This window comes from Epinephelus fuscoguttatus, linkage group LG10, assembly GCF_011397635.1.
Source record: "Epinephelus fuscoguttatus linkage group LG10, E.fuscoguttatus.final_Chr_v1".
Taxonomy (NCBI): Eukaryota; Metazoa; Chordata; class Actinopteri; order Perciformes; family Serranidae; genus Epinephelus; species Epinephelus fuscoguttatus.
Genome location: NC_064761.1, coordinates 30,388,824 through 30,410,204, shown reverse-complemented (window position 1 = coordinate 30,410,204; position 21,381 = coordinate 30,388,824). Strand labels below are relative to the sequence as shown.

The window sequence follows — 21,381 nt, the reverse complement described above, 5'->3', positions numbered from 1 at the left end:
GCAAATGTGGCATTATCTAATTAAATATTTATTTTTTGCATACATTCCCAGAACAAAATCTGAAACAAAATAAACACATGAATGTGCATTTTGGTCATTTTCGTTCGACGAGTCATTTCTGTTTGTATTAATCTATGGTGATGTAATTCACATCCATGCAGTTTCATCCCTACTTATAAAACTGGATTCTGCATATTATGCTGCATTACATTTTGTCACAAATACAGCCTGTCACACTCACCATTGCATTTTATATTAATCTTTAGGATGGCTTTGTCTGTGTAAGAGGAGAAAAATGCACATGTTGTTATTCATTGGTGTTATTAGGTAAACCACCTACCAACCTGGTCTAACTGTGTTGCACATACTTATATCTTAAGCCTTTTGTTCATTCATACTAGCAACTACTGCACTTACTCTTAAATGGGTATTCTTTTAAATATCCCCAGGGTGCGCTCAGAGCTCTGTAAAGCTGCTTTCTCTTCCTATGCACCCTGGGTATGGAATGAACTTCAAAATGTTGTTACCTCAGAAGCACTCCCTTTTTTGAACATTTTTTTAAAGGTCTTTTAAAAGCTGTCCTGAAGGAAACTGTTGCTGCTTTATAAACTAGTCCTTAACCCATGTGAAATGTGTATAGATGACATTGGTGTGGCTTTTATATCCCTTTTCTTTTACTACTTTCCCTTGTGTTGCTTTTATTTAGCCTATTTTATAGGTTTTACTGGGTAACAGTTTTTCTAAATGAAAGCGGAAGAAGAGATATTGTATCTTAATGGGACCTTCCTTGCTAAATAAAGGATAAATAAAATAAAATAAATAAATTGAAATAAAATAAAATAAAATAAAATAAAATAAGGGAGCTGCTGGGCGCACCATCACTTTATAGTGTAATACATTAAACGTCCTTTAGGGGGCAGCACGGAACTCAAATCCCTCCAGCTGGTCGGAAGCGTAGAAGAAGAAATCCCCGTATGGTGTGTGACGTAATCTCTTCCTTATAACCTCCATCTTTCGCCACCGCATGCCTGTGCGGATATTTGACCAGGTTTGGGCAGATACATATTGATTTGTGTGTACCGTGCGGTGTTAGCTGAGTGTGTGTTTGTCGGTGTGTGGTCGGAGCAGAGCTGTGGGGCCGAGCCGAGCGGTGACACGCTGTGTGTTCAGTCTGAAGGCCCTGTGTTGTGTTTTCATCTCTGCAGCTGCTAACCACACACACACACACACACACACACACACACACACACACACACACACACACACACACACACACACAGCAGACTGACAAGTTAGAGCCAGTCTGTGTTATTATTGCATCAGCGTGGTGTAATTTACATGTCGCTTTAATGGTTTATTTTATTGGTTTGTCTCGGCTATAAAACATTTTTTACTGCTCGTGTACTTTATTGTATTCTTCCTAAACTGGTTAGCTCATATTGTAGCTATAGGCGACAGGGGAAGCAGCAGCATGCTAACTGTTTAGCTAGTTGGGATCATGTGTAACTTAAACATACCAGCAACTTGACTCTCATGTACTTACACAGCAGTAGACGTAACAGCTGGGAACAAGGACAGTAGAGCTGGACAAATAAAGGTGGAAGAATAGACAGGACTTAAATGTACACAAGTATATGGGAAACATAGGTGTTTATATAAATACTATAAATACAGTTAAATGACCAACAGGACAAATAAAACTAAAATAAAATGTCTATATACAAGTCAAGTGCTCTGTATGTTGTAAACTACTGGTATGCAAATAGTCAAAGAAATACATACTTGTATACATGGATTGGATGATAATGTAAAGTGCATGTCTATGTGTGATTACAAATGCAAAGTTCCTCTTTTATCAATGCCTGCTTTATGATTTGGTGGTTTGGATGTCACTGACCACTCAGAGACAAAAGCTCTGGTATATTTTTATCTATAAAGAAATACTGTGCAAGCCTCCAGCCGACCTCTGCACCCTTCTGTGTGTCAGCTTTTTAATGTACCCCAGGTTTTAACATGTCTGGGGAAACTGTATTTTCCTACTGTGCACCATGGACATCGGACAATCTCCAAAAAGATCTAAAATAAGATACACTTACATCCACGGATGAATTTAAGGGCATCATAAAGCATTTGTTGACAGAGATGTGTACTTGTTTTTCTTGAGAGGCCACTAGTTGTTTTGTTGTAGATTTTTGCATTATATGTTGTATTTGTTGTTGCATTTTAATGTGTTTTGATTGGCTGCTACCTCAGCCAGGTCTCTCTTGTAAACGAGATTTTCAATCTCAAAGGGACTTCCTGTGTAAATAAATTAATTAAATCAATATATACTGTATATATAGCATGTATGATCTATATTGACAGTGACAGATGATATTGATTTAATTAAAAACTGTAAAACAATAATCTATAATATGAGCAGTGGGTGTTTTGGTGTTCAGACTGCTTTAACTGTCCATCAAAATGACAGTTGGTACACACAACCTCTATTTGTTTTCAGTGTCTTTACACATCTTCATTTTCCCATGTCGTAGGTGACAACATGAATCAAGAAAAACTGGCAAAACTTCAAGCCCAGGTCCGGATAGGAGGAAAGGTATGTTGACACCCAAGGAAGTGGTTTATTGTTTTTGTTGGGAAGATTTCATGTTGGGTGAGACTGTAGGAATGTCTCTGTTATTCAGTGCTCTCATTATTCACTATGCTACACCAAAACTAAAATACATCTTGCCATAAAACATAGTGTTTGTTCTTTTACTTTTGATTTACATGTTTTACAGTGTTCATAGCTCAAAGGAATTGCTTGGTTTTGTACGTTAGAGTTTTGTCATGATACATTTTTAGAGAATCTGAGACTAGGCCTTATTTTTAGAGGTTAAATGAGCTGAAACAATTAGTCGATTTATCAGTTAAGTGACTGATGAAAACCATCTGCATTTGTTTTCATAATCAGTTAATGATTTTAGTCATTTCCAACCAAAAACACCAAATGTTCTCTGGCTCCAGCCTCTCAAATGTGAGGATTGGCTGTTGTTCTTGGTTTCTTATTGTAAATTAAACTCATTGTTGATCAGTCTCTTTGGGTTTTGGACTGTTGTTGGTACAAAAGAAGCCACTTTGAAGCAGGGCTGGGCAATTTATCAGTATTATATTGTGACAAAAGACTCATTAATGTCTATAGAGTTGGGTGCCAAACAGGGTACCCACAGAATTATTTCGGTAATACTGAGTACCAGTCCACATATCAGTTCCTGAGAGTTCATCTGGGTGAGAGCGCCAGGATAAGACAAGAGTGTGCCGGGAAGCTGGCTTCCCAGCATGCCAAAGCTTTCACTGCAGCGCCACTCTGCCCGATAGTTTTGGCGTCTGGTCAGTTTTCTTTGCTGAATTATTTTAGTAATAGACTAGTAATACTGCTAGACAAGCAGATACACATACACATAAGCAGGCAGACAGACAAACAGACAGACAGACGGACAGACAGAGACAGAAGATTAGCCCTGTGTGTAATTAAAAAAGAACAGAGGAGCAGAATTGCTTTTTGGATTACTACATCGACCCTGCAGCTTTCCAAAATTACATTTATGTTATCACAGAGAAAGTGAAGTATTTAGCTGTAGAAGTTATTTATTTTGACTGTGAACAGTATCAAACCTTAAACGTATTAGATTTTGGATAACATAATGTCATAAGGGTTGTTTTTTCCTGGTTTTAAACGCTTCATTACAGTAAAGTGATGTATTTTTTCTGAATTTACCACACTGTTTTAGCTGTTCTATTATTTGCCTTTACACAGTTAGTCATTATGTCCCCTTTTCTGATAATTATTTATCAAAAATCCCATTGTGTAAATAATTTGTGAAAGCACCATTAGTCAACCCTAAAATATCATTGCAATATCTGTATTGAGGTGCTTCCTCTTGCCATGAAGAGTGGTGTTAGTATTCTTTCTAATTGTTGGGTTTTATATGTTTCAGTGCTGTCATAATACATTTTCAATGCAACAAACTGGATGTAGAGTGTCTCAGACTAAGATTTACTTTCAGATGATTAGTGCAAAAATTCAAATGTATAAATGTATGTATTAATAAAAATGATGTTTAAATTGCAATGAAATTATTTAGAGCTAAAACAATATGTTGATTAATCAAATGAGTGATCAACAAAACAATTAATCTGCAACTATTTTGATAATCAGCCAGTGATTCCATCATTTTTCAACCAAAAATACCAAATGTTCTCTGACTCCAGTTTCTCAAATGTGATGTTTTGCTGGTTTTCTTGGTTTCTTGTATTGTAAATAACATCTTTGGGTTTTGGACTGTTGGTCGGACAAAAGAAGCAACTTTGAATATGTCATGCTGGGCTCTGGGAAATTGTCATGGGCACGTTTATACTACTCTGGCATGTATTCAAGAAAAATAATTAGGAGATTGACTTACAAATTATGTACAGGCCTAACTCTGAGGATAAATCGGTTTGTTATGGCTGCATTATGATACATTATTTGAGAGTCTTAGATAATGCCTTGTGTCTCTCCTTTTCAGATGATTATAGCTTCCTCTCATAGTTAGTAAAATGTAGTATCTGACAAGAAGTTATGGAGGCAGACCTGCATCAAATTATTGTGTAACACAAAATAAGACCAGCTGTTGGAAAAACACATTTGTTGACAAAAACAGGAGATGTCAACTCAACCAGTAACTCTGCTGGGTTTTTATAGCAGCAGTTATTAACTTGTTGCCGGTGTATTTCTGTCGCCCCAATCTGATTCATGTGTGTATTGAATACTGTAATAAAACAGCAAAGGCTGTGTCGCCCCTAATTTTCTCCTAATGCTGTCACTCCTGTAAGTCATAGCTAGCTTCAAGTTGCTGTCCTTTAGGAGTCTTACACTGTATGTCTACTTTGGTTGTAGGGATCTGCACGCAGGAAGAAGAAGGTGGTACACAGAACTGCAACAGCTGACGACAAAAAACTTCAGAGTTCACTTAAGAAGTTGGCTGTCAACAATATTGCTGGAATTGAGGAGGTAAATTGGTGTGGATCTTCTGCATATGTGAACTCTGAATGTTACATTAACATGAATGTGGTGCATTCTAACGTGGCTGTGTAGACCAGACTGCTCTCAGGTTTTTCACACTTATCTGTTTCTTGTTAAGTCATTTGCATACATTTGTTCAGCGTAGAGTAGCTTCTCAGATCATTATAGCCATAATTGTAAAACCTGAGCGGTCGTCTCTTCTCAGGTGAACATGATCAAGGATGACGGGACTGTGATCCACTTCAACAACCCCAAAGTTCAGGCCTCTCTGTCCGCCAACACCTTCGCCATCACGGGCCACGCTGAGACCAAGCAGCTGACAGAGATGCTTCCCGGCATCCTCAGCCAGCTGGGAGCAGACAGCCTCAGCAGCCTGCGCAAACTGGCAGAACAGTTCCCTCGGCAAGGTGGGTGTGCTTGGACCTCTTAGACCTCTGACAGTCACTGTAATGAGGAGAGTCAGAAGGTCTGTCTTACCAAGTTGAGGGAGCATAAAAGCCCAGATGCACCAAATAGACTTCAGAGAGGTAGCTGTGACAAAGGCCTCCTGTTGTGTAGCCTGACCACAAAGTTGCACGTACATTCTGTGCCTGTGTGAGAGGAAATAACTCTCCACACCTGCAGATGGTGGTATCTGTTATCGTCATTCAAAAAGGGAAACAGGAAAACTGTCTTGCCGCTATTTAGCCAGTTAACACATTAACAACACAATCCAATGTTGAAAGGACAAAGCATATTTACTTTGCACCAGTGGACAATAACAAAAACCATCTTCAAACATTTCTGCTTAAGAGCTCAATGGCTAAAGAAAAATAATTTAACCTCATGTAACAAGTTTGTTTTGATCTCACTCCCTCTTTACTTTAGCTGTTTGTTTACTTTCCTCACTTCCTTCTCACTTCTCATGCACTGAGCTGAACTGCCAATCAGAGTGATTTAATTCATTGATGGGCTTCACTGACGTCAACTTAATATGCTGAATCAGCCAAAAAAAAAAAAAAAAAAGCAAACGGGCCTATGCGGGGCAATGGTGCAGGACACACTGCACTGAGTAGGGTAACGGACACTCACCAACAGCCCAACATTGACCGACAGCTGACCGTCGGCTTGTTGTGTCAGGGCTTTTAAAGTAGTGTAAAGGGTGTCTAAGATTTTCCATGTTAGTGGCCTCAAAAAAATTGTGGTAACTAATATAACTTCCACATAAATCCATAATTTTTTCATGCAACATTATCGCATTTATCAGCTTGTCTATGACCAAAGGATAAGGGAGACAAGAGATGTAATGTCAGGAAGTCCAGTTTTTAGTTTGTTATTTGTCAGTTTTTATTTTGCCTTTTAGTTCAGATTTCTCACTTCCAGTTGGGGAGAAGCGTCTCTAAGTGACACCACTGTTTTCCATTGTATTTTGATAATTTCCATCCAGTTGAGTCATGTAATTCTGACATAAACCAAAAAATACAATTTATATAATTAAATCCAATAAAACTGAGAGTAGCTCACTGATTGGGGCAGGCGTCTCATTTACAAAGGCATCGTCCTTGCCGCAGCGGCCACGGGTTTGATTCCAGCCTGTGGCCATTTGCTGCATGTCATCCTCCCCTTTTACATTTAATCTGTCTTGTCAAATAAAGGCAAAAAAGCAACAACAAAAAAACAACCTCAGTCTCTCAGAAATTATGTAACAATAGCTCTTAGAATTTAGTTAATTTTACTGAATAAAGTTTATGTAATTGCTGTTAACATATTCTGTGTATACCCATTGTCTCTACATCACATTTCTTTTTTCAATTTAATTACATTAATGGTACTTTTTTGGTTTATGTTAGATAAACTTGACTCAATTGGAAGGAAATTTCAGGCGTAATTGAAATAGGTAAACCTAACATAAGAGACCAGATAACTGCGAGTGCAGTTTGATCACAATTTCACCTCCAGGGAGGATGAGCTTTTGCAATGCCTCGCTTGTTGTTTAGGATGTTTACATATGTCTTACTATGTCTGACATACTATGTCCAGCTGTTGATTAATTTACATTTGGTGCTCGAGTGAGTATTTACATCAGCAGGACAGTGCATGCAAAATATACTCAACATAAAATAAAGGCTCTATGTTCATGATAATGATGCAACATGAGCATTTTTTAAATGTGTATATTTTATCTCAGCTCTCGACAGCAAGGCTCCAAAGGCAGAGGACATTGAGGAAGAGGATGACGATGTTCCAGGTATGAACCATTAGCTGTGTAAAAGTCAGACAGTTAACTTGTTTTTCTGTGTCTGCACACACATTTAAACAAACTCTCTCAATGTTAAGCCTATTATTTCGTCACGAAAAGAAGATCTGCTTTGTAGAAGTGATGTATTGTCCACAATAATGATTCAGCTGAGTGCATTTGATATAATTTTCAGGAGTAAGAACATGCTGAACAGTTTTCCAACAATGTAATAATTCACAATGTGTTGTTGTTCTGCAGATCTGGTGGAGAACTTCGACGAAGCGTCAAAGAACGAGGCCAACTGACGCACGTGAAGTTCATGTGCACATGGGCTGGACTGCGGTGAATTTAAGTCTAGTCATCCAGACATATCAGACACTATCCCCACAAACCAGAGACTTTTCTATTTTACGATGGCCAACGGATGTCCGAGTCAGACTGGCTTGTGCACTTATAAAAAAATGAAAAATACCCCCTTCTGGTAAACGGTTAAATCCCTTCACCACATTGTCAGTCATGGTCAGGATTACAGTGGTCATTAAAGCTAGTCTTAAGACTTTTTGTTTATGAAACAAAATAAAGGTGATTAACATTTTTTAGATGGTGCTGTGGTCATTGACGAGATTGGAGGTTTTATTCTGCAGTTTTGCATGAGAATGTGCTCAGCTGCTAATTGAGTGATGCATCCTGCAGTATGACAGGTTGTGCATGCAGCCAGGCTTTTCATATCTGGCATCATAGCTCTGTTGTCTTGGCCTGCCTGCTGTCCTGCGGGCTGTGGAGACGGCAAACTGGGGAGGGACATTTCTGCACACCTCTTGAGTTTCTTCAAAGAGCTGCAGAGAGACACAGGGGAGGAGGGAGATCACAGAGAGGGGGGTAGAGAGGCGAAATCATCCCATCCCCTCCGCTTGTGAGCAAGGCACTGCTGCTTGGATCCGTGCTCCTCGGCTCTCTCATGTAACAGGATAAAATGCTGAAGTTCTTCTCTGCGCGGGATGACGAGAATGAAAGCCTTCTGGGAGCAATAACTGAGGGTAAGGATTGCGCTGATTGCATCGGGGTGGGGATGCTTTACTTCCCCATTCACTGTCCGTGCGTTACAGGGTGATGATACTGCGCGTCTGTGTTTGTCACAGAAAATCGCTGACACAGCATTTGGCCGCGCGCATAGTCCGCATCATCCGTGTGTGTGTGTGTGTGTGTGTGTGTGTTGCGCACATACAGACTCCTCAGTAAACACCACCTCAGTGAAGTGTCCTGCTCGCGCTGATGTAACGGGGTGCGGGGTGAGTGTCGCATTGCCGCCGGCCTCGGTGCCTGCCAGCGTTTCAAACATTTGCACGTGTGTTGAATGCGTCACTGTCCCGGGAAGCGATCGCTCCAGTCAGCCGGATCGGTGCAGCCCCGTCGCCGTGCCGTGCCGTGTCGTGTCGGGGAATCTTCACTGTGTAGCCCGCAGCAGGACCGAAACGACCCGCCTTTCTTTTTATGGCTTTAGCGCTGCAATGCAGTTTCACACAGGAAAATTAGACCAGATCCTTCCCATCAACAGCGCAGCTAAACAGTATGAAGTGAACAGCATGTAGGCTGCAGCAGGATGATTTCCAGTGGTTGTTGAAGTACCGTGTCCTGAGTCATAACTCTTCATGAATCACTGGGTGTTGCAGCTCAATGAAACACCAGCCATGGACACATTAACTCACATACGTGCTGGTGATTTACCATAATGGTTATTACGTAAGCGCCTAATGAGGGAATGGTGCTGAAACAGTAATTGGCTGTAATCAGAGAAGGAGCTGCATTTATGTAGAACCTGAGGTTGAGATTATGAATGGAGTCATTCAGAATCTAATGGCTCATTTGCATGGGTGCACATTTGGGGGGATGCAGGGGACATGTTCCCCTCAATATTAACAACATGTGAATTTGCACCCTCCCCAATAAAAACATGGAATTAGCAGAGGACAGGGAACTGATGCAAAAAAAGGCACAATTTTGCCCATCACCAGAATGCAGAAAATCAAGTGTAAGCCACTCAAAATTTTCTGGTGGAAGACCCCCGGACCACCAGGAATGGAGCTCAGCCTTGCTTCCAATTTTCCCCAGTGGCCACCTGTGGTATTGCAGCAAAAATCCCCAGTGGCCCCCGAAATAGGGTGCATTCTGAATTGCATACCATTTCTTTTTACTTTTAGTAGGTAATGCAACTGTCCTTAAATGTTGCATGCAGTATGCACACAGTCAGGACATACTTCCTCATAACATTACGTTTGCAGCTCAGTCGATGTGACAGAGGTGCAGAGGATTGTGGGTCAGAATAGCTTGAAAAGCATGCTGGCTTGCACGCTGCAAAATCAGACCAGATTTAGGAGAACATCCTGGTATTTTTGGCATACTGTTTTGGCATACTATGTATTGGGGCATATTAAGTCATATTAACTCAGTCACTCGAAGTGGCCTGCCCTAAAATATGCGTAACTTAATAAAATGTAAACAGGTGACTTAAGGTGAATTCGGGGATGTTGGAATTAGCTACAGGGACCAAAAGACTTTTTTTTGTACCAGGCTGTGAACATGTTGTTTCTGCTGTAAGTTGGGCACTTAAACATGGGCGTCTATGGGGATTGATTGGCTTCTGGAGCCAGCCTCAAGTAGCTGTTCAAAGAACTGCAGTTTTTGTCACTTCCGTGTTGGTTTAATTTTTCAACGTTACCGCTTGCATATGTGCCAGGTGAGCAGTTCCATTGGACTGAAAAGGTGCCATCTTGGGGTCCGTTATCTTGTTATTATATACATCTATGGGTCCCCAACAGTGCTGAAACAAAACCTATGACCTTGCTCATTTGACTGTACAGTGAAACACAGTTTTTCACAGCGGGCTCAGTTGAATATAGCGTGCAGGTAATCAGTGGAAAACTGATCGAAATTCAAATATACAAACCATTTTATTACCATAAACATTTGTTGGTTTTGTCTTTAACCAAAGGTACAAAACAAATACACAGAACCAGTTGAGGGTTTAGTGTGAACACCTGCAAGCCCAAAAAAAAAATCTTTAAATTCTCATGGTGACATGTGGCCATTCAATATGAGATGCTGCACAGAGCCAATTAAACACCACTATTGAACTTGTGGTTCTCTGGGGAAGCAGCAGCTCTGTGCTATTGCTTCTACAACTGCGATTTGTTTTACGTCAATATTTAGTCCACAGTAAACATTTTCCTCTTTTTTTCATGTGGTCTGTTCTGTGATCAGCTCAAACACACCTCAAGGGCGAGTGTTAATGCAACCTTTAGTGATGACCGAAGCTATGACTTGTGTCTGGGGTGATGAAATAGATTATCACATGCAGTTAAAAGGCCACCTAGCACATGTGAACATTCCCCACGAAATGAGTCATTGTTAATGGTGTGTGTCTAAGTGTGTGTGCATGACAGCATGAGCGATAGACACATTGAGTGTTCATGATATCATCATGCTCCCCCTCGAAACAGATGAAGGAGACAATCCGTCTCTGCAGGACACCAAGCAGCACTGGCTGAACAGACCCTGCCTGCTGGTGCTTAAAGATGGGGATGTGTCCAAACCAGGATTGGGCTGCGGCCAAATAAGACCAGAATCTCCATCTAAGACCCCCTCAGACACATCAGTCAGAGGCAGCTTTGGGCCATGTGAGCAGAAACCATCTGAACATCCTGCCAAAACTGCCTCACCCTCCCAGCTGGAGGAGGGCAGCTGCACTGTGACCACCATCTCCACATGGGGTGAGAGTTGTTTCGGGGAGTCTTCCAGCCCCCTGGTGCTGAGTCCTGCTGAGACCGCATGGCCAGATGAGGAGGAAGAGGAGGAGGTGGCAGAGGAAAAGAAGAAGCCCCAGGCTCCGCCATCAAAGGAGGACTCTGTGGTTGAGGAGAAGGAGCTGGAGGAGAGCAGGCTGGAGCAGCAAGAGCAGTCCTGCAGCTCCGAGGCGACTGCAGCACCTTCTACTCTCTCACAGGATGACGCACATGGCAGGGGGCCCAAGGAGCTCCAGAGCCAGTTTAAGACGGTCAGATCTAATGGAGGAGATGAGACGAACAACAGCAAGGCTCAGGGAGCCAGTGGAGAGGGAGCGGTGGGGGACTGTGCAGCTTCCCCACTGGATCCTGACAATGAGTCCCAGCTGAGCCCTGTTGGTATTCTATCCAAGGATCGAGGCACTGTCCTAGGAGAGGTAGCTCCAGTGTGGATCCCTGACGCTCAGGCGCAGGTCTGCATGAAGTGTGGGGTCAAGTTTACGTTTACTAAGAGGAGGCATCACTGCCGAGCTTGTGGGAAGGTGAGTAAAGTTGGTATGTTGTGCAGCATTGAAAATACAATTTAATTAAATGTTCTCACGTAACATGGTGACTTGTAGCTGACTGGTGGAATGTACATGTGTGTCTGTCCTATATGTTGTTTATTTGTGTGTGTGTGTGTGTGTGTGTGTGTGTGTTGTCAGGTTTTTTGTGCACTCTGCTCCAACCTGAAGTTCAGACTCACACATCTGGATGGCAAGGAGGGGCGAGTCTGTGTTTCCTGTCATTCAACCCTCCTCAAAAGTGAGAACAGTTTTTTTTTTTATCTCAAATTCACAGTTTTTAATGAAGCTATGCAGAAGTTGGATAGACCAGGGTTGGTTGGCACACTTTGCAGTACTTGGGACTATGAGTAGGATTAATAGTGCGGTCTGGTGGTTTCTGAGTGGGAGCTGAAGGGTTGAGGTTAGATGGATAGAAAAGTAGGAAAGAGGATAGGTAGTATTTTAGCATCTTAAAATACAGTCACAGTTACAGTTAAGATAGTAGAAGAGGGCAGCTGAAGAAAGCAAACATTTCGATGTTACATTTTTGTTTCTGTGACCTTCAAAGGACCAGAAAATAGCTGTGTGCCAACCGACCCCAGTCCCAATTAGTCTCCTAATTCTTCCATCCTCTCCTCAGGGACACCACCGAGGGGGAAAAGGAGGGTGTGGTTTGCAGATGACATCCTCCCCACTAAGCAGTCAGAGTCCGCTCCGACCACACCAGTCAGAGGGTTCTCACCGCTGATGAGACGAGCGCTGGGCGGACCGGTCAGAAGTCCTGTGGGGTCACCACAGCTTAGGAGAGCCTTGCGGCCGCATGGGACAAATATCAACGTAACAAAATATAACACAGAACATATTTGTTGTCTCATAATTAGTCAGGTAGTTTTACAGGACAGATCTGATGAGAAATGTGTTCTCACTCCTCTGCTGTCCTCTTCCCCCAGGAGGCCTGTGGTCCTTACGGATGGGGCACCACAGCTTTAGTCAGCAGCTCTGCCAACCTCATCCCTCTGGATGGCTTGCCACCCATCCTCACCTCCACAGGAGTCAAAGGAGGTAAGACAACTGTCATCCAATTTGAGGGTGAGAATGAAAAGATTTAGCAAAATGACTTTGTGTCTTTGTTCGTGGTAGCACAGATGCTGGCATTCTCCTGACCTTGAAATGTGGTTTTCCAATTTATTGGCATGTCTTGCATAATTGTGTGCACAGTGTAAAGATAAGGGGAGAGGCACAAACAGAAGGGAGTCAAAATCAAATCAGGCAACACAAGGTGAGGTGAAAATGTGGTCTCTGATGAGGAGTTGACAATGTAGTGCTGACAAAGGGAAGAAAAAACTGAGGCATCAAAATTAAATGAGAGCAGCAGCTACAGAAAATGCTGGATAATCTAAATGAACACTTTTAAGATTGTCTGTTGTGAATAAAAGATGAAGTAGTGATTAGTGTATTTATGTTTTCATTATTCCCACTTACAATACCCGACAACTCCCTTTAGTGCTGTTACTTTAAATAATAATTTGGACCCTGTTCTGCCTGGTTAAACAGGGGCGTTTAAAAATGATAGCATTAATAAAAGCTACTAGTCTTGCATCTTAATTAGGACCAGGCTTAGACAGTGGTTATTAATCCTAGCACAGCTATTTCATCTTCAAACATGAAGTCATAAACGTTGGCGTCGTTATTTGCTTACAATGGATAAAAGTGCAGCATCAGAAAAATACTTTACTGTGCCAGCAGTGTGAGCAGTTTTAGGAGATACTACTGTCTAACAGCATTGTCACTATATTGTCTCCTCAGATTACACTGTGGAGGAGCAGCCCTCTGAGATGCTGCTTATTCAGGAGTTGGAGAGTGGCAGGCCCAAGCCCCTGGTGTTTGTCCTCAATGCCAACCTACTGGCTATGGTCAAGCTGGTCAACTGTACGTCTCTTTTTTTTCCTTGTGTGTGTGATCCAACATATTAATTATTATTACTATTATTGAATACAAAAATGGATGACTAAATGTGATTTTAGTTGGACTGTCTTTGTAGACCACTGAGGTTGTGTCTTGGTTGTGTGACAGATGTCAACAGGAAGTGCTGGTGTGTAACAACAAAGGGAATGCACGCTGTCGGCCAGGTGGAGGTGGTGGTGCTGCTGCAGTGCCTGCCTGAAGAGAAGAGCTTCCCCAAAGACATTTTCAGCCACTTTATCCAGCTGTACAGGGACACCCTCACAGGTCAGAGACACAAGATAAGATGGCTACTGTACATACGAGTTCTGGCATTCATAGTACCACCCTCCACCAACCCAAACACCATTGCAGACGAAGTACCCCCCCCTCATGTCAACAGCACTCCCCATGGCAGTGCCCCCCAGCATGACAATATATCATGCCACACCACAAAAACGGCTCAGGAATGGCCCGAGGAATGTGACAAAGAGCTTAAGGCATCGATCTTGCCTCAGAATCCCTCAGATCCCACTCTGATCGAGCGTTCATGAAAGTGTCGATACCCAAGAGGTACTAATGATTCACAATGAGGTCTCCTTGGATCAGATTTGGCTCTGATCTGTTGAGGCATGGACACAGGACCTCTGGACACCACCAGGGCATTTGCCAGTCATGTGGTTTACAAGATAGGGTATTGACACATACCAGCGATGTTTGATCAGACTGGGATTTGAGGAATTTGGAGACCAGGTTGACTCCTTGAGTTCTTTGTCACATTCCTTGGGCCATTCCTGAGCAGTTTTTGCTGTGTTGCATGGAGCATTGTCCTGCTTGGGGGCCACATGCTGTTGCCATAAGGGGGCCTGCAATGGATATTTGGTCTGCAATGGTGTTCAGGTGGGTGGTGCGTGTCAAGTGGGATCCACATGAACGCCAGGACCCAAGGTTTTCCAGCAGAACATTACATTGCAATGTGATAATCAATGTTATTCACTTCACCTGTCAGTGGTTTTTATGTTGTAGCTGAGCTCAGTGTACAGTAGTAGTGATGTGTTATATTGAATTTTGCCCTCTTTTAGACTCTACTCATTCTGAAAAACTGCCTACCATGCACTGCCTGTCATCTCCCTCAAAGTGTTTTCCCTGCTATAATTACACATGACCTTTTTCTCTGTATTTCTGCAGGAAAGGTTGTGAAACACCTGTCGCTGTCCTTGCTTGGCAGTAGTTTCCTGGGCAGCGAGGAGCACGCGGGCTTCTTGTACATTCGCCCCACTCTCCAGTCCCTTCAAGGTCTACCTCTGCCAAACCAGCCCTACCTCTTTGGCCTGCTGGTCCACAGAGCAGAGGTGGCCTGGGCCAAAGCCTTCCCCTTGCGTCTTATGCTGCGACTGGGGGCCGAGTACAGATGTGAGTAAGCCAGGCCCTGGTGTAAATTACTGCATCTTCAATTCTCAAGTTTTCCTCTTCAGTTACCCTCTTTTCTTTCTCGTTCCAGTTTACCCGTGTCCCCTTTACAGCGTGCGCTTCAGGAAGCCCTTGTTTGGGGAAATTGGCCACACCATAATGAGACTGTTAGTTGTGAGTATGAGAATGTGCAACAACTTCTGTTTGGTGTCGTAACTTTTATCAAACTTCCTATAATTGATGTTGAACTTTTCCTCCCATCCTGTTTCAGGACTTTAGGAATTACCGTTACAGCCTACCAATGGTGCCGGGGCTCACTGTGGATCTAGAGGCTCAGAGGACCTGCATAAAGATACCAACCAGCGGGTATAATGAAGTAAGACAAAGCCTTTAAGCGCCTCACAGAATTAATAATAATATTTATGCAGTTTTCATCAATCATCATGCTTCCCTCTCTGCCCACTTGTCGCTCGTTAGCTAATGAAGGCTTTGAATAAATCCAATGAGCATGTGCTGGCCATCGGGGCGTGCTTCAATGAGACTGCAGACTCCCACCTCATCTGTGTGCAAGGAGACGATGGCCAGTACCAGACCCAAGCCATCAGCATCCACAATCAGCCACGCAAAGGTGGGCCATAACAGGATACTGTGAGGGAGTCTGGACTCAATGTCACATAATCAAGTAGTGGAGGATGCTCATTACAGTCAGAAATACAGATTGCAACAAGGGGGGACGCCCTGATTGACTAATAAGATCATTTATCTGTTAATATTTGTTTGAATTGGTGCATCGGAGAAAAAAAACATCAGCACAAGAGCTATATTCAGTGTGATTATTCATTAGAATTTAAAAAAAAAAAAGCCTGTCTAACTCCACAGAACATTTGGTGCTATCCACACATGTTTAATTTACTTTTTTTGTCATTTAATTTAAATAGGATTCAAATTCAAGACCCACAGGGCTGGCTGTGATTCTGGTCTACATTACAATTTTGTCAAGGGAAAAAATGGACATGGACATTTTCATAGGAGGTCCCTTGACCTTTCCAACAAGATACCTGACTGAAAATATGTTCTATGGATACCCATGAGTTTCCCCTTTACAGTCATGCCCGCTTTATGCTGGTCCCATACAGTTTTTTTGCATGCAGTATGTCTTATTTTGCTAATTGTATTTGAATATTTCTGCATACAAGGGTCCATAAACAGCATTGGAATTGCATAAATTGGATATGACTGGAAAGCTGGGACTCTTGTGGATTCAACGAGTATGATGATGTTCACCTCCATTGCAGCCATTTCAATGTAGGGAAAATTGACAGCATTGTATAAAATGACCTATAGTGACCTCTAGGAAAATCACAGCCTCACAAACTAGAGATTTCAGGCATTCAGAGGATGTATGGCTTTCATAGGTATATTGGCAATAAGAGGTTTCTTTGCAGTTTTCAGAAATGAAATTCTGACAGAAATCGCTCAGTGTCAAATATTTTTGATACCAAATGACAGCATGGATTTTTCTGTCGTGTTCCTCAAAGTCTCGGTGTTGTAATGTGATATACTGAAGGAATTTTTGACTATTTTTATAACAGCAAATGGTATCAACCAGAAAATTTATGCAACAACTTATAGACGCAAATAAGCATGGGCATGGCCATCGGATACCTTCATCATGATGTTCTAAGCCCCAATACGCTCTAAACTGCATCTCAAATTAGTCCTTCGATTCCCAGCTTCCAGATGAAGACATCTACTGTTGACCTAATATCTCCCCGAGACAAAAATGGATCTTAAGTGGGTCTCAGAAGGTTAAATTAGTAGATTGTGCATTTGCTGCAGAAATTCACCATTACAAATAAATGTGCAGCCAAACATTGTGTAAACCAGTGACATTTCATTCTTAATCCCGATGTCCCTAAAGACATAGAGTGTATTGTTCTGTGGTACGTTTCACTCAGTTTAAATCTGACATGGATTCATTTATATTGGAAGGAGCAGATATAGAATAAAGACAGAGCAACTGTGTTTAACTTTGAAACTGCCCTAAGGGAAATTAAAGAGAAACAAAGGCTCCAAGCGTGTGGCCCACTGGACCAAAGATGTTCCCTAATGTAACACCAGATGGCACTATATAACAGTTTTTTTCTTGTCTCTATAAAGACTGATTACAGGATTTAAACCACAGAATATGTCTTTAATTACTATTATTTTTTTTTTTAATTGCAGTGACTGGATCCTGCTTTTTTATATTCAGCAGTGCACTGAAAGCGACTGCAGGATATCTGGCCAAGTCCAGCATCGTAGAAGGTAGGATGTCCGCTCAGTGGGGAGTCAGCTTCACCTTGACTTTTCCTGCCCTGCAGGAAAATCATTGTTTACACTGCTTTTTGAAGTAGCATGTTAACACCCCTGCTTCAGAACTGGTTTATTCAGAACGTGTTGATCTTTGTATGTGTGTGTCTGTGTACATTTTAACAGACTGTTTGTCTAGGCGTGTGTACACGTTGATGCATGGGAGTGTGTGTGTGTGTGTCTGTTTGTGTGTTTCTCCTGTATCGCTGTCCCCTCTCTCCAGATGGGCTGATGGTGCAGATCACTGTGGAAACCATGGCGGAGCTCCGCCGGTCGCTACGGGAGATAAAGGACTACACCGTCACCTGCGGACGGCTTGACCAATCAGACAGCCAGGAGCTGGTTTGTGTACAGTGGGTGGAGGAGAAATGCACTGTGAATAAGGGGTGAGGGTGTTCACCTGTTTGAACTGCATTTGGCAGAATGGAGCTTTTGTGCTCAAAGAAAACAATACATCACACTACGCAGGCTTTAACACCAACCAACCAAGCACTGTAACAACTGCATTTTAATATCTGGTGTTTGTGTCCTCCAGAGTTATCAGCCCCATCGATGGGAAATCCATGGAGTCCATCAGCAGTACAAAAATGTTCCAGAAGTCAGAATACAAAGAAAACGGGAAGATCATCCGTTGGACAGAAGTACTTATGATGCCCTGCTTAAAATGATCAACACAAGTCCATCTGACACTGTCTCCTCTCTTTACATGTCTGTGTATGATGTATGCAGGTGTTCTTCCTGCAGAGGGGGGATCATCCCAAAGGAGGAGCCAGTGACTCTGCTGAACATGATCGGTTAACAGAGCGGATTGCCCGGGCATTTTGCTTGGCACTGTGTCCACACCTCAAGCTGCTGAAAGAGGACGGGATGGCCAAACTGGGGCTACGTGTTGCTTTTGACTCTCAAGAGGTCAGACAGGTTGTTTGCTATTTGGTATCAGTGATCTGAGTCACAACAACGTATGGCTACTAACCTCCCACAATAAGGCTGCATCATAAATGCTACTACTTGTATATATTGTGTTGCAGAGGCACCTACTGAAATAAACATCTAGCCCCCGCTCATCCTGCCCTATAGTGCCACTTGTACCTCCAGAGGTGATAGTGAGTCCCTGTTGCATCTAGCCTGCTCTCAGTTCAACATGCAAGGACAGAGAAGTCAACACTAGTTTTGTTTTTTGTTCTTATGAGATATCTGTGATCTCTCCTGGCATTAAGTTTAGCAATCTCACTCTGTCCTCGTCTTCCTCTTACATAAGTGACAATCAAACAAACAGACAATCCACAGTGGTGTAGTTAGGTCAGCCACTTCAGGTCATTTTATAGTCAGGATAAGATAGCTGCAGGCTCAAGGCTCATTTAAACTCCCGCTATGTACGGAAAATAGATCTGTTCATTTCAAATGTTGTGACCGTACTTCCATGCATCCTTTATGTTAGCATAGATACACCTAGTAGATGGCACTAGAGGGGAGAGTCAAAAGTTTCTGACAACAAACAAACAAACAAACAAACAGCGGAGGAGGTCATAATAACGCATCTTTCTCTTGTCTTTTCTTACTGCCACTTTTATGTTTAAAAGACATGCCTGCTCACTGGACTTACAGATATGCTCAGCTTGCCAGTCTTAACAGATGTTAACTAGCTACTGGATATCATATCGTCTTGTCACATGATCAAATCTGAATCATTCCCAAGGGCCCCCAAACCCGACAGGCCCCAGTGCATATATATCTATATCTACGCCCCTGCACCAGTAATAATTTATCAATTCTTTAATTAGGATTAAGATATTTAAATTGTATGCTATGCTATAGGTGTCTGCTAACAATTTAAGAATTACATCAGCATTGAATTACTTACAGTTCCAGATGCTCTTCCACTTGTTAAGACTTTTATTTACTTATTTATTTACTAAAAACTGGTCTGAATCTGGTGGAGAGGACATGTAACATATGACTCATAATTAAGTTTATAGCACAAGCTCCTCGGTGTGACTATATTAAAACTAATTATTGGTTTGTGTTGTAATTCCAGGTGGGATTTGTGGCCGGGAGCAATGGGCAGCCCCTCCCTGCTCAGTACCTGAACGCCCTGGATAGCGTGCTGATCCCCGTCATACACAGCAGGGGGCGCAAGAGAGGCGATGAGCCCATAGTGATGGAGCTTATCTTTTACATCCTGGAGAACATCACCTAGAGTGCACCCAACTATTTCATCTTATTAAACCCTGACCACAGCTCTGTCTCCGGCACTTCTCATCAGTGCTGCCATCAGTTTCAGGGCAACAAAAGCATTCAAAGGGCGAACCAGACCACATCTACGGTCTGCATCCATCTCATCCACTCACGAGTAGAGAGAAACGATCTGACTCTTAGTGGTTCTCTGATCTTACCCTGCCCTGCAGCAGACAATCTGGGTACGCATGAAACCTAGGATGGACCATCAGATCACTGTACACTGTACAGACGTAGCAACTTCATAGCTTGATATCATTCACGTCACAAATGTTCAATACAAATTCCCATATGGAGAATACCTTTAAAAGTGGGAGCCGGATTCAGCCCCACGACCTTAAAGCAAAGAGAAAAAGAGAATGACTTGAAGAACAGAATGTAGTAGATCTGTAGCAAATTGATGCAACACTGAATGAATGCCTGAAGAATGTTTTCTTACTGGATGTATTTTAATTGATTGCTCATGAAATGTAATGTCGGCCTACAATTAAACTTGCAACAATGACTGAGTTACTGCCTGTTCATCCACGACCCTATACTCAACATGGAGTACTTGTACTTTACTGGAGTATTACCATTTCATACTGCATTATGCTCTTTTTTTCTCCACCTGTTAAACAACTACAACTACGAGCTGCTTTGCAGGTTAAGATTTTACTTCATACATAAACATGAAGGTGGAAGAAAATTAAAAACATCTTTTAATGAAATGCAGTCAAAACACAACCATTTCCTTCCCATGAGATCAGTTTCATAAAGACTTTACAGTTGTGACACACACCGATCGGCCATGACATTAAAACCTGACAGGTGAAGTGAAAACCATCTTGTTACAATGCAATGTTCTGCTGGGAAACCATGGGTCCTGAATTTCATGTAGATGCCACCTGACACGCACCACCCACCCAAACAGCGTTGCAGACCAAAAACACCCCTCATAGCAACAGAAATGTAATCTGGGAGTGCTGTCGCCACGAGGGGGGAGACTTGGTCTGTAACATGCAACCCTGCAAAAATTCCTCAGGAATGTGCTGAGGCGTTGACCTGACATCCAAATTCTCTAGATCCCGACTCAGTTAAGGATGCGTTGGATGTGTTGCTGCCCCACCTCGCAACCCACAGGACTGAAAAGATCTGCCCCCAACGCCCTGGTGCCAGACAATACAGGCCACCCCCAGAGGTCCTGTGTCTATTCCTCAGATGCTCAGATTGGGATCTTGGGAATTCTGGGGCCAGGTCGACGCCTTGAGATCTTTGTCAAGTTCCTCGGGCCATTCCTGAGCAGTTTTTGTAGTGCAGCATGAAGCATTATCCTGCTGAGGGTGGATACTGTCATCGGGGAGTGCTGTTGCTATGAGGGGATGTACTTGGTCTGCAACGGTCATTGCATGGGTGGTGCATTTCAAGTGGCATCCGCATGAATACCAGGACCCAAGATTTCCCAGCAGAACATTGCATTGCAACAAATGATAAGTGTTATTCACTTTGCCTGTCAGTGGTTTTAATGTTGTGGCTGTACATTGCAATAAAAGGAAAAGCTGCCTGTTCCAGCCTGTTAAAAACAAAGCCCTTGTTTATACATCTTGCATCCATTTGAAGACTGAATGAGTGTAAAAACAACCCCTTCACTCAAGTACTAATGGAAATATGACCACATTTTTGTCCCTGATGAACCGAGCTGATGGTTGAGTAATGTGGGTGGAGATCCGGTTCGCAGGATGCTTTCTCTCTGCCTCTTACTATGAATCTCTTTAACCAAAGCAGAATGGGGCTCTTGTTTACCTCCTACTTGCTCCACATACTTGGGATGGCAGAGACGAGGGGCTCAAGCAAGCAATGCAAATACTTTTCTTCATT

At 42.6% G+C, this 21,381-nt stretch overlaps 2 protein-coding genes across 5 annotated transcripts; both read left to right on the top strand.

Annotated features, from left to right (window-relative positions):
- Positions 1 to 950: 950 nt before the first annotated feature.
- btf3l4 (basic transcription factor 3-like 4) lies at positions 951 to 7,861 on the top strand. The gene is made up of 6 exons (XM_049588484.1): positions 951 to 1,048; positions 2,535 to 2,596; positions 4,919 to 5,032; positions 5,250 to 5,451; positions 7,212 to 7,271; positions 7,521 to 7,861. The coding sequence occupies exons 2-6, from the start codon at positions 2,543 to 2,545 to the stop codon at positions 7,565 to 7,567; spliced, it is 477 nt and encodes a 158-aa protein (XP_049444441.1). The 5' UTR covers positions 951 to 1,048; positions 2,535 to 2,542; the 3' UTR covers positions 7,568 to 7,861.
- A 120-nt stretch (positions 7,862 to 7,981) lies between these two features.
- Positions 7,982 to 21,336, top strand: zfyve9b (zinc finger, FYVE domain containing 9b). 4 transcript variants are annotated; one of them, XM_049588460.1, is made up of 16 exons: positions 7,982 to 8,299; positions 10,760 to 11,583; positions 11,746 to 11,845; positions 12,227 to 12,423; positions 12,537 to 12,648; positions 13,393 to 13,515; positions 13,660 to 13,815; positions 14,716 to 14,940; positions 15,029 to 15,111; positions 15,209 to 15,313; positions 15,415 to 15,565; positions 17,164 to 17,244; positions 17,513 to 17,675; positions 17,825 to 17,930; positions 18,034 to 18,198; positions 19,325 to 21,336. In XM_049588460.1, exons 1-16 carry the CDS (start codon positions 8,236 to 8,238, stop codon positions 19,484 to 19,486), a joined length of 2,817 nt encoding a protein of 938 aa, XP_049444417.1. In that variant the 5' UTR covers positions 7,982 to 8,235; the 3' UTR covers positions 19,487 to 21,336. The 4 variants fall into 4 exon arrangements, 3 of the variants coding, with proteins under 3 accessions (XP_049444417.1, XP_049444416.1, XP_049444418.1); XM_049588459.1 differs by having other exon boundaries at positions 18,019 to 18,198; XR_007450239.1 differs by lacking the exons at positions 18,034 to 18,198; positions 19,325 to 21,336 and having other exon boundaries at positions 17,416 to 17,675; positions 17,825 to 17,927.
- The last annotated feature ends 45 nt before the right edge of the window (positions 21,337 to 21,381 follow it).